Source organism: Heloderma suspectum, chromosome 3 (genome assembly GCF_057233095.1).
Source record: "Heloderma suspectum isolate Gila_16-S chromosome 3, 16-S_ref, whole genome shotgun sequence".
Classification (NCBI taxonomy): Eukaryota; Metazoa; Chordata; class Lepidosauria; order Squamata; family Helodermatidae; genus Heloderma; species Heloderma suspectum.
Window position 1 is genome coordinate 311,889,731 of NC_139460.1, and position 13,078 is coordinate 311,902,808.

At 47.9% G+C, this 13,078-nt stretch overlaps 1 protein-coding gene across 2 annotated transcripts in view; it reads left to right on the plus strand.

Moving 5' to 3' along the window:
• Positions 1 to 13,078, plus strand: part of NAALADL2 (N-acetylated alpha-linked acidic dipeptidase like 2) — a 1,211,675-nt gene that overhangs the window by 789,186 nt on the left and 409,411 nt on the right. For both annotated transcript variants that reach the window (XM_084847509.1, XM_084847508.1), the window contains exon 8: positions 2,507 to 2,712. In XM_084847509.1, the coding sequence (XP_084703635.1) occupies positions 2,507 to 2,712 (206 nt within the window). The remainder of the gene's footprint in view (positions 1 to 2,506; positions 2,713 to 13,078) is intronic.

The following is a 13,078-nucleotide window of genomic DNA, read 5'->3' on the forward strand; positions in this document are numbered from 1 at the left end:
CATTTTGGGTGGCTGGTGGTAATCTGTACTGATTCACCGATCAACTGCGCTGCAGCTCAGGCTCTACCCTATGGGCCGCATCAGCTGTGCAGGTTGGTCCTGGGAGGTGGGGCTTTGGAGCAGACCAGTGAGGAGACCTATTAGCTATAGCTCAGTACTAGGGTGTAAATATGGGGCCTGGACCAAGCCCTGATGATTTCCCTCCCACCTGCCCTAGCCTTTTAATGCTTGTTGCCTTGCTATTCACGACTCTTGTTGAAGCCGTGAATGAATGTTGTATGCACTGGGGATTGGCTCTGCAATACAGGATTTTTACCTTTCCCATTGTTGTTCAAATATGTTGTCCTCTTTCTAGGGATGGCACAGACACCTCTCTTGGTCTGGGATTCTGGCAGGCTGCCTGCACCCATGCCCACCGCGTTGCTCCCGCTGAGCCCCTGTCCCTACTCGACACCCTTCTGCGCTCACTGAACTTCCTGCAACTTACCTGGGTCCCGTCCACCTCCACCGCGATCAGCATGTTTTTAAAAAACATGGCTATCACAATAGTGCACACATAGACTTATATGCAAAATGGCACTATGAATTGTCTATATACGCAAGGTTCATGGTGCCATTTTGTGCATAAGACTATGTGCACGGTATTGTAATTACCATGTTTTTGCAAAACATGGTGATCGTGGCAGAGGCGGATGGGGCCTGGGTAAGTGCAGGCGGCTTGGCGAGTGGGAGTTGGGCTCAAGTGTGGGCCTGGGGATGTATGAGCAGGGGGCAGGGGCTGGAGGAATCCATCCCTACTTATTCCATTTCAGCCACTGGAGGCATTTGGCCAGACCTATAGAAGGGGGACATTGCAGTAGGGATTCCATTGCAGTGAAATATGGCCCTTCGGGGATTCTCTGGATTTCCCCAGCACCCCCAGCTCGGCTTGCAAATGCAAGCTAAGAAAAAGCCCAAGCCTCAGGATTTTCCTGAAATCTGGGAACTTTTCTCACCCCGCCTCAATATATAGCACCTTGTACAAATTCCAGCTGCAATTTGCATAATTTTACATTATGCAAGTAATGGCCACAATGTATGAAAATTCCAGTTAAAATTTGTGCAAGTTAAGCAAATTGTGGCTACAATTTGCACAAGTTTCTATTCACAAAAAAATGGAAAATCCATGAGCTGGCCTGACCCGATGCGATTGAGTCAGGGCAGCTCATGGGGAGGCAGGCCGAAAGTTGGGGGGGGGAACTGCTGAAAGCCTGGTGAACTGTACCCCCTGAATGGATTTCTCCGACATCCCTACATGGGTTTGGGTTACCTCGCCACTATACAATCCCCTTAAGGGATCTACTACGATATGCCAAGCTCTGTAAACTGTAAGCAATAAAAGCTGTGGCCATTTTTAATCCTTTCCTTGTCTAGGCATATTTCTTACCCCTGTGCCCCACCTCTTGTTCCATACTGCAGGTACAAGAAGTCAGAGATAGCATGCCCTCCTGGCTCCTCTAGAAGATGGAGCATGAAGCAAATTCTTGAACTGCATTTCATACAGGATTGCAGAGGTTCCTGCTTAGTTAAAATATTTGAGTGAAGCTTTGCATAGATTATCTCACTAATCATTGGAGCAGGGAACTACTTTTTGATTATGCCACACTGATGGCTTTGGTACTGATCCTTACAAGAGCCCTGTTAAGAAGGCCAGTATTATAATTCCTATATTGCAGGTCATGGCTTGTCTACTGCCAGATTATTAATAGCTGAGGTGAGATGTGAACTGGGGACTTCTTTGCTCAATTTCATAGTCACTCAGCACCATTTCTCTGAAATGCAAGAATGCCTGCCCTGCCCTACTTTTGTTCACAGACTGACTGTATGTGCAAAGCTTTGGAGCATGCATGTTCATTGTGAACTACACCTTTCATAAAAAGCTATACATGAATGAAGATTTTATTATGAGTTTTATGTTACTGTTGCCTCTCAAGGCTATTGAAAGCCTGAGTGAGTCTGTAGTTCTTTTGGACAAAGAAAGCAAGAGCCTATGATGCCTGTCTATGCATACTATGTAGACTTCAGGTATGCGCAGACTGGACATCTAGTTTTACCTCTGAATGAAAAACATGTAAGTTGAAACATCATAACTCAAGCCAATTCACCTCCATTTCAGTTGGTTACAATAACTGCTCGGTTCTTGGTGCCTCCAGATAAGTTCATATTGTGATGCATTGTGAAGAGTTCTGCACCACAAACTATGATGTTAGTCTGGCACTGCAGGCAAATACATTGGCATCTCTTGTTAGGATCGAAGTACCAACTGGCTAAAGTCTAATTATGGCTTAACTGGTAGGAAGTTGTTACTTTCTGATGGAAATTCCCCTTGAACCCAGCTGATTTCAGTGGCGAACAGCAGATGTGACACAGCTGGCAAGAATGGGAAAGCTCACAGAGACAAACAATGTTTTGAAGGACTATTTCTCATGCTGCTTAATTAACAAAACACATTTGCTTGTTTTTTCAGATAGATATGTCATAGTTGGCAGCCATCACAGCAGCTTATATGGTTACAGTAGCCAACGGTGGGCTCATGGCACAGCCGTGATGACTGCATTTATTCAAGTCTTGATGCTGAAGGTAAAGAAAGGCTGGAGGCCTGATCGGACCATAATTTTCTGCTCATGGGGAGAAACGGTGTTTGGCAAGATTGGCTCATATGAATGGGCAGAGGTAAGAAAATGCTGCCTTCTATAATTGTTGTTCTTTAATGCAAAGGAATCTGGGATTGCCACCAGGGCTAGCATCAGGGGTCACTCGCCTTGTGTTTTCCATCTGGATGATTGTACAGACTAGGGATGTACGGACTGTGTAAAATCCACTCTGTCTGTGTTTTGCGGATTGTCAGGTGCCTTTCGTTCTGTCATCCGCCCACAGACAGATGTGAATTTTTTTTTCGTCATGTGGAAAAATACAGAAATGATTATGTAAATATTTACGTAAGTATTTACATAAGTATTTACATAATTTACCCCAGTATGTAACATTTAGTGTATTGTCCCCTATTCCATTCTACGTTTCCTTAGCAGTATTTCTCTATGGATTTATATGTGCAAATTTCGGGAAAGTAAAAAAATCATCTGAAAGTCCACGGACTCCGCAGGGCCTGAGGGGGTTGCTCCACAGCAGATTCTGCAGGTCAGATTCTTAGAAATCCAAGCTCATTTTAATCCCTCTCGAATTTCTCCAGCATCCCTAGTACAGACTGAATCCAGAAGGGAAAGGGGAAGTGAGTGATGACAGTGGAGAGGTGGAGGGTCCGCAGAGAGGTGGGGTACTCAAGACATCTTGCACAAGCCAAATACCCCTGCAGAAGCAACAATGTACAAACACACACACACACACACAAAACCTGGATCTTTGGGGAAAAGTAAAAAAGAAAAAAGAAATACTGTGAACATGACAAAGGAGAAACATTTATAGGGATGTCTGTTGCTGGGAAATCTAGTTCTTTTTCTGACTCGACAGAGTTCTGCAGTGTGTGGGGCTCGATTTGTGTTTGCGAGCCAAACTGTGGGATTTTCCCCAAATGCTCGGACTTTTTTTTGGCACATTCTTTTTCACTGTTTTGACAAACTGTGCAAATCTCTGAGCAATTTGCACAAATTATGGCCCAATTTGCAGAAATTGCCAAACCTGCAAAAAAAAATGTGCAGAATGCCTGGAAAATCTGCAAAGTGGCCCGAGTCACTGCAGATCAAGTTGGGCACCACAGCAGGAACCCAAATGAAGTCAGGCAAGCTGAACCTAGGAAAATATGTCAAACTCCACCTCCCAAATGCATGTCTCCAACATCTCTAAGTATTTCACTTCTGAAGTTAATTATGGGAGCAAGTTACTGTTATCTGAAAAGTTAGGTGCAAATATATCCAGTCCTATGCTGCTTTGTCATCGGTGATTGCAACGGAGTCTGAATTTTGCCTAAAGCAAAATAATTGCGGAATAAAATGTGGGGGTTCCTGCTTGGACAAACCATCTGAAGAAAGCAAGAAGAGTTTTGGTACAATCAACACAGCTTGTTCAGTGGGGTGCAGCACATCCCTGTGGTGATGATTTGTAGGGATGCCGGAGAATTCTGCTGCAGACTCAAATGAGGTCAGATTCCATAGAACCCGACCTCTGGAATCCACAGTGGAGCAGCTGCACTTACCTTTGGGTCTGGAGGAGTTCCCATGGAGCAGTTCTCTGGCTCCTTATATGACGTGATCTGCTAATGGCGGCTGCCATTAGCCTATCACAGAAAAAAATACAGCCGCGAATGACATATCGTACACCATTTACAGCTGTAAAGCATGGAATTTGACCTCAATTGCAGCTCTATGGCTGTATTTAGGTCAAAGTCAGTGCTTTACAGCTGCAAATGGCATACAATATGCCATTTACAACTGTATTTTTCCCCACAATAGGCTGGTGGCAGCCACCATTACCGTATCGCATGGTATAGAGAGCCGGAGAGCTGCTCTGCCAACTTCAGCAGATGCAGCTGGGCTCTGGAGGATTCCATGGAGCCCCAATCAGCCCCAATTGCCCCACTATGACCTCCCCCCTAGACTCTTCTTAATGATTTGTAAATTGGACTGGACAGGGACCGAAGAAAACAAAAGCTGTGTGGGTCAAATAATAGAATAGAATCATAGAATAGTAGGGTTGGAAGGGGCCTATAAGACCATCGAGTCCAAATCGGATTATGGGAGTTTCTCAAGCAGTCATGATGCTGTGAACACTTGAGTAGGAATGCTCATCAAAGTGAGTGTCCCTGCTCCTTAGGTTGTGAGCAGGACTGTGCCATCTTGATCAGGTGAGTTGCTGCTGACTTCCACTTCCTGCACCTCAAGGCCCAGAAACTTACCTTGGGGAATTGGAGAAAAGAAGTGGGTGTCGCCCAGGCCCTGGGGAAACTTATTTTCTGAAATTGGGACTATCATCTCACAATCCCCAGTGGGAAACAGATGCTTGCTTTGTCATTTCTCCTGGAACAAGGCCCTCTGAGGTAAGTTTATAGGCTTTTGGTCAAGGAAAGGGAGGATTGGTGTTAATCCTTACCTCTGTGAGCCTTCGATGGGAATATATGTAAAGATTCAGCTCCTTTGGGGGGCAAGCAGCAGGACACTCATGCAACCCTACAGAACAGTAAAAAGACATGTTTACATTGAATAACATGATGGCTATGCAGAGTTTTCTACAGCCACATCATATTTATTCAGTGGTGAGTGACAGGTCAGCAACAAGGTAAACAAGGTGAAGAAGACACCTAAAAAACATGTACAAGGGAACCAAGCACTAACAGCTATTAGTCTGCATCAGTGCAGGTAATTAATCACAAGTGCTTTTCATACCCCCCTCCAATTTGTAGACTGTTAAAATGTTCTTCAATTTCAAACAAAAGGTAAGCAGAGTCAACTGAACAGTGAGTCTACCAGATGAAAATAATTTCCTAGATGTATGTTGGAATCCACTGAGGGCACAAGAAATGTTAATGAGACAATCTGTCAATCTGGTAGAAGTCCCTACCTTTCTTAGTCAATCAGCACCATACAAGGGACTAGATAAATAAGCAGTAAGGACAATCTAGGTGGGTGGTTAATTGGTACATGGTTGTCTGTCAGATTAGACAACAAAGCATGCCAGAGGGAAAAGATGGATGAGGAATGTTAAGACTGAAGTTAAATACACACCAGCACGTTGATTGAGAACCCTGAGATGCCACAACAGAGGGGGGGTGGTGTATGTGTATTTACTTAGCCATTGTACTTCTAGCCTGATATGTCCCAAACAACGCAAGAGGTGAAACTTTAATAGCTATTTATTTGAATGGTTGTGTCATCAATTCAATTGTTTTGAATTCCTGAGTTTCACTTTATGGTGCCCAATTTGTAATTCTAAGCTACTTTAATCAAATAGTACACCAAGTTGAACAAATGTTCCCAGATGTTAGCATGCATACGTGGGCATATGTGGATTCAATGCTACTACATGACCTCCTTGAGCGACAATGTGCGGATTGACTTAAACAAGGATACTGTATGTTGTCCACAGAAAAGGACATTTACAGTGCAATCATATACATGTTTGCAATTTACAGGTAGCCTCAGTGGCATGGAGTGCCTTCTACCAGCTTCAGCTGGTGGCCCAGCTAAGCCCCTATCTGGACAGGGATAACATGGTTTCATTAATCTATGCTCTGGGAACCTCCAAGTTAGATTACTACAATGCATTCTATGTGGGGCTGCCCTTGAAGATTGTTCAGAAGCTGCAGCTTTTGCAAAATGTGGCAGCCATATTAATAACTGGGAACAGGAGTCCTAAGCATATAACACCAATTGTGGCCTGCTTGCATTGGCTGCCTGTATGTTTCCAAGCCTGATTCAGGGTGCCAGTTTTAACCTATAAAGCCTTACACAGCTCAGGACTGCAATATCCGGTGGAGCACGTCTCCTAACCTGAACCTACGGGGACACTACGATCAACATCTGAGGCCTTCCTCTGAGTGCCACCTGCAAGTGAAGCTCGGAAGGTTGCAACAAGGGAGAGGGCCTTTTTCAGTGGTGAGCCCTACATTATGCAATGATCTCCCCATTGAGGCCCACCTGGCACTAACACTGTCATATTTTCAGCACCAGTTTAAGACTGTCCTCTACCCTCAGGCTTTATTAGGCATTTAATGGTATATGATTGGGTATTTATGCCAGAGGTTTGAACAGGTCTTTCTGGCATCTCCAGTTTTGGGATGGACAGATCAAAAATTGTCACATTCCTTCATCCTCCCCCTTCACAATCACCACACTCCAGGAAACAAGGCTTTGGGCTACACTATGTTATTAGTTAATGACCAGCTTCTTTACAAATGCAGATTCTAAGAAACTCTCAGACTGCAAAGAAACAGCTAATCGACACATCTACGAATATCAGTAGAGGAGACAAAGTGGGAGTTAGAAAAGTTGCCAGCAGTCTGGGCAAGAACTTCTCAGCCAGACTTACTTCGTAGGGATTCCCCTCCCTTAGTGTGGCTTCCTCCTATGTTAGCTTTCATGAGTGGCCAACCTGGTGTCTGAGACCTGAGTGTCTGAGACCTGCCCCAACTCTTCCTGCTTGTCTCTGGGACAGACCCTAGCATCCCTCAGGTAACACCCCTTGCTCTCCTCTGGGTTCTCATGGTAGAGGAAAGGGGGAGGGCATTCAGGCTGGGCCATCTGTGTGTCAAGGTCTTGGGAAGAAAGTCTTGCTGTATCTGAGCTCTCTAGGTAGGGTACCTCCCCCTGTTCTGACTGTTCCCCTTCTGAATCTGAATCTGAGCTGCCAGACATCACATCAATATCTAATATGTTCATTTATAAATCTGTTTTGGCCTGTTTCTGTATTAATGTGTGAAGTAAACAAAAATCCATACCAACATTTGTATAGAAATACATATTTGAATACCTGTTTGGAACATATTTTCTCACAAAATATGCATTTAGAGCTGTATTTTATCTAAATGTACACATTTTGAAACATGTTATCCTAAAATACACATTTTAAAATGCATTCTGATACATAGTTGAGTGAAAAAATGCTCTGCAAAATTCAGCGCGAAGTGTGAAATCCAAAAGATAATTACATTCTGATCCGCACATTAGGCCAGGAGCTGTGGGTCAGGTCCATTTGCATCAGAATTCATACAGATCAGAACCCTCAAGCACCCTTCAGCTAAAGCAGGGGTGTTGAAACCCAAGAGATGGGTTCAATTTTGTAGAAGCTCTTGGGGGGTGCATTTCAGTGGTGGGACAAAAGCAAAAGAGATGGGGCCAAACTATGAAAAATACCAAAAGCCTATTTCAGCTGAAAGTTCTTGCTGCCCTTCACTAAGCCCTAGGAGAAGCATTTCAACCTATGAATGGGGAAAACATTGCGGAAAACCCAGGAAACCACTGAATGACCTGTCAGGGTGGACACTGAGCCCATAGAATCCCAGAGTAGTTCTGATTCTGAGGAAGAGCAGCCACTCCTGGGAGAGGAGTGCGCTCATCCTTCCCAGGGCCAACAGCTGGCAGAGATTCCTCCCACCGGCATTCCTGGCATAGATAGCAGTCCCGGGAGTGAGAGAGTGTGGGAAGAAGACTTGCTGGACATGCGGCACTGACGCAGGGAGCAGCGCCAAATGGAGGGCGCGGAAAGGAGGTGTAGTGCCCGGTTGGCGCGCAAACAACGGTTGTGCCCAGAGGATCCAAGGGAAAAGGGGAGGGACTCTTCCTAGCCCATAAGTTCAGGGTCTGCCAGTGATTCTCCTTCAAACGGGGACCAACTGTTCCAACTTAGGGCATAGGTACTCTGCTGCTCATATCTAGTTGCTCACAGTAGAGTTGTTAAGTTGTAAAGGAAGAATAAAGCTTTGAAAAGAATCCCTTTGTCTGTGTCTGGACTTGGCTACTGGTTTAGACAGAGAGAGGCCTCCAAGGAGCCCTTGACAGCTTGGTCCCTGTTCGTCTTTTTTTTTTCTCTCTCTCTCTCTTCTCCTATTGCCTTATGGAGGGTGCCGGGGACCCGGCGGTGCAAGCTCTAGTGCAAGAGAACCATATTCTCCATGATCAGATGGCTCAACTGATGGCTGCCGTGCAGAATCTACAAGCTGCGGTTCAACCCCCTCCACCTTCGATTCCCCCCTGCCGCAAGTGCCCGGTGGCCTTGCCAGAGAAGTTTTCTGGTGATAAAGGACTTTTTCAGATTTTCAGGGCCCAATCGGAGCTGTATATGCACCTTCGGCCTGAGGATTTCCAGATGGAACAGGTTCATGTGGGTTTCATCATTAACCTACTTTCAGGCATGGCAGCTAGATGGGCTTCGGGTCTCCTGCTCACTAATGACCCCCTGCTCGGGGACTATCAAGGTTTCATGACAGCGATGGCCCATTTTTTCAGTGACCCCCTGCACATGCAGATGGCTTCTCGGGAGATTCGCCGCCTCAGGCAGGGCAAGGACTCAGTTTCCAGCTACGCTACAACTTTTCGCTTGCTGATGCAGGATTTACAGTGGAATGATGCCACGCTAGTGGCTCAGTTTTTGGACGGTTTGAACGACGAGATCTTGGATGAGTTGGCGCACATGGCCAGCCCGCCTACTTTGGAGGACCTCATCCAGACCTGCCTTCAGATAGATAGTCGGCTGGAGGGGCACTGGCAGACCCGGTGGGGCGCGGGGGGCCAGGATTTCCCTCCTCCCATTCCCCCATGTTTCCTGCCCCCTCCCCCACCCACCGGCCCTGCAGTGGGGGTGGAGGAGACCCCAATGCAGCTGGGAGCTATCCAAGCCCCACTGCTACCAGAGGAGCTTGAGCGCCGGCGAGCTGAGTGCCAATGTTTTCGATGTGGAAAGCTGGGGCATTTTGCCAAAACCTGCCGAGTTAGATCCGCAGCTCCACTGCCTCCCCCTCCTCCCTTCCCCCCCTCCTTCTCCTCATCCCCAGGCGTGACTAGACTGCCCCCCAAGCTTGTTGGGGGCCTCCAGTGTGGGTGTCAGTTCCCCACAGGGTGGGTGCCTTCCCCAACCCCCCCACCCTCCCATCTGCTGTTGCATGTTCACCTCTGCTCCTCCCAGTGGGGTGGGGTGGAGGCCCTAGCTTTAGTGGACTCGGGGGCTATGACCAGTTTCATGATGAAACGTTTGCTCTCTTCCACAAGATTCCTACCCTGCCCCCTCCTGCCCCCTTGGCAGTGGAGACCATCGATGGGTATCCTCTCTCTTTGATCATGGTGACCCGTACTACAGTTCCGCTTACTCTGTGCGCCCAGTCCCACGTTGAGTAGATTCAGTTTCACTTAGCCAAGGTTCCCCTATACCCAATCGTGCTGGGTGTTTCCTGGCTCTCTAAGCACAACCCTCAGATTTCCTGGGGGCTTCAGCAAGTGGAGTTTGCGTCTCCCTACTGCCAGGAGCATTGCCTCCCGGAGGAGGCGCCAGTCCCAGCCCAGGTCTTAACCTTTTCCTCACCCTCCTTGTCTGCTTATGGCAGTCCTTCAGCTACCATCATCCTCCTAGAGAAGTATGCGGCTTTTTGGGATGTGTTTGACAAGAAGGAGGCTGACAGGCTTCCCCCCCACCGCCCTTTTGACTGTGCCATTAACCTCATTCTGTGGGTGACCATCCCCGCTAGCCAGCTGTATTCGATGTCGGAGTCGGAACTTCGAGCTCTGCAGGAGTTTTTGGACAAGAATCTCAAACGCGGTTTCATTCACCCGGCTTCCTCCCCCACCTGCGCTCCTACCTTCTTTGTGGCCAAGCGATCTGGAGAACTCTGCCTGGTGCACCATTTCAGAAATTTAAATTTGGTCTCCATCCCTGACAAGTACCCCCTCCCCCTCATACCTGAGATGCTGGAGCACCTGGGGCGAGCCAAGATTTTCACAAAGTTGTACATGCGTAGCACATACAATCTCATTTGCATCCGGGAGGGGGATGAGTGGAAGACCTCTTTCGGGACCCAGTACGGAGCATATGAATACCTAGTGATGCCATTTGGGCTCGCCTGTGCCCCCCCACGTTTTTGCATTTTATGAATGCCATCTTCCAGGACTATTTGGACTCTTTCCTCATTGTGTATCTCGATGATTTACTTAAATTTTCTGAGGACCCCCACGCCCATCAGTGTCATGTCTCCCCCATCCTCCAGTGCCTCTACGAGAACCATCTTTATGCCAAGCTGGAGAAATGTGCGTTTGATCTAACCTCTTTGGACTTTCTTGGCTACATTATCTTGCCTGACGGTATCAGGATGGATCCTGCAAAGGTCCAGGCTGTCCTCTCCTAGCAGGCGCCATCCACCAAGAAGGACTTGCAACGTTTTCTGAGCTTTGCTAATTTTTACAGAAAGTTCCTGCCCAGTTTTGCTCGGCTGACTTCTCCTCTCACGGACCTCGTTAATGGCAAGAAATCTCCTTTTCATTGGACGGCATCTGCCCAACAGGCTTTCGAGGAACTTAAGAAGCTTTTCAGTTCTGAGCTGATCCTGTTACATCCCGACCCCAGGAAGCTTTTTGTAGTGCAAACTGATGCCTCTGAGTTTGTGGGGGGGGGGTGGTGCTCTTTCAGCCAGATCGGGAGGGCAGCAGGTTGCAACCCTGCGCCTACCACTCCAGGAAGCTGAACATGTCTGAGAGAAATTATACTATTTGGGAGAAGGAACTGTTGGCCATCAAGTCCGCTTTGGAGACCTGGCGTCATCTCCTGGAGGGGGAATAGCACCCAGTTGAAGTTAGAACCGACCATCGCAACCTCGAACATCTTCAGACAGCCCGTGCCTTAAACCAGAGGCAGATTAGGTGGTCGCTTTTTTTTTCTCGGTTCCACCTTTTTCTCGGTTCCACCTCTTTTCTCGGTTCTACCTCGGTTCCATTTGCCATGTGAAGGTTGTGCCTCCATGTGCCTCTGACAACCTACAAGTGGATGCTCTTTCTCGTAAGCCTGACTTCCAGCCAGAGAGTGAGGAAAATCCCCCCCTCTCTGATTCTTCCCCCCCAAGGCCTGGCGGCAGCTGCGGTACCTCATTCTTGGGAGGAGCTCCTTCTCTCTGCACAGGCTCAGGACGCTTTTGTTTGCACAAAGGTGGAGGAATTGGGGCTAGCCTTTGCTCTCCCCACTCTACCCCCCTCTTTTTGCGAGGTGGCCTGCTTTACCATTCTGGCCGGGCCTATGTGCCTTCTAGACCCCTCCGCGAGAAGGGCCTCCATCAGTGCCACGACTCCCCACAGCTGGGCATTTTGGCGTTGCCAAGACACTGCATGGAGTGACGCGGGATTTTTGGTGGCCTTGTGTGTGTCAGGATGTCAAGTCCTATGTCGCCTCCTGCCCAACCTGCCAGTGGGCGAAGGCCCCCTCAGGCAAGCCCACAGGCTTGCTTCACCCCCTGCCTACCCCCTCAGGACCTTGGAAGCTGCTCTGCCTGGACTTCATCACTGACTTGCCTTGCTCACATGGTAAGACCACCATTCTGGTTGTGATGGATTTGTTTTCTAAGATGGCCCATTTCATCCCCTGCTCTGGGTTGCCCACAGCAAGGGAGACGGCAGAGCTGTTCTTGGCACATGTTTTCCGCCTCAACGGATGGCCCGAGGGTCTCATTTCGGATGGGGGGGGGCAATTCACTGCCCATTTCTGGAGGGAGCTACTTGCATTGCTCCATGTGATGCTCCGTCTTTCCTCCGCCCACCATCCACAGATGGATGGTCAGACCGAGCGCACCAATGCGACTCTGGAGCAGTATTTGCGCTGTTATGTCAATTACCAGCAAGATTACTGGTTTTCCTTGCTGCCTCTCACAGAATTTGCTTATAACAATGCCTGCCATGCTTCCAACCGCCAAACTCAATTTTTTGCCAGTTTTGGTTACCACTGCAAGGCTTTCCCGTCCGCCCTAGCTCCCTCTTCAGTGCCAGCGGCCCAGGACTTTTTAGAGGAGTTGCGAGCGGTACACCACCTCTTACGGGACTCCCTCGAGCAAGCCAAGACAGCCTACAAGGCCTCTACGGACCAGCAGCGCCAGCCGGGTCCGTCTCTGCAACGGGGGGACTGGGTTTGGTTGTTCACCCAATACCTCCCCTCTTACTAAAACATATGAAAATATACAAAACTTAAAATATAAATTAAACAACAATACAATTAAAGTTATATTAAAACATTAAAACAGCATTTTAAAACAGTATTTTAGCAGCTTACGCCCAGGTTCCAACTATGTCCCAAAGGCCTGCTGGAACAAGAATGTTTTAGTCTGCTTCTGAAAACACATCAAGGAGGGAGCTACCTTAGCCTCCCTGGGAAGGGTGTTCCACAGCCACATATGCAAATATGCACATTTTGTGATCAGCATTCTATTTTTTTTTTCCAAAACATGGCAACCACAGAACTTGACAGGGCCACCGGGGTGAGTGTGGGCCACTCGCTGGACGTGGGCAGGGGAGAGAGGGGGCAGGGTCTCAGCAAGCTGGGCTCTGGGGTGCTGGTGGGGGGGGGTCCACCAGATTCCCAGACAGATTCCCGTACCATCCCTACTTGAGGCTGAGGTTCTTCACTC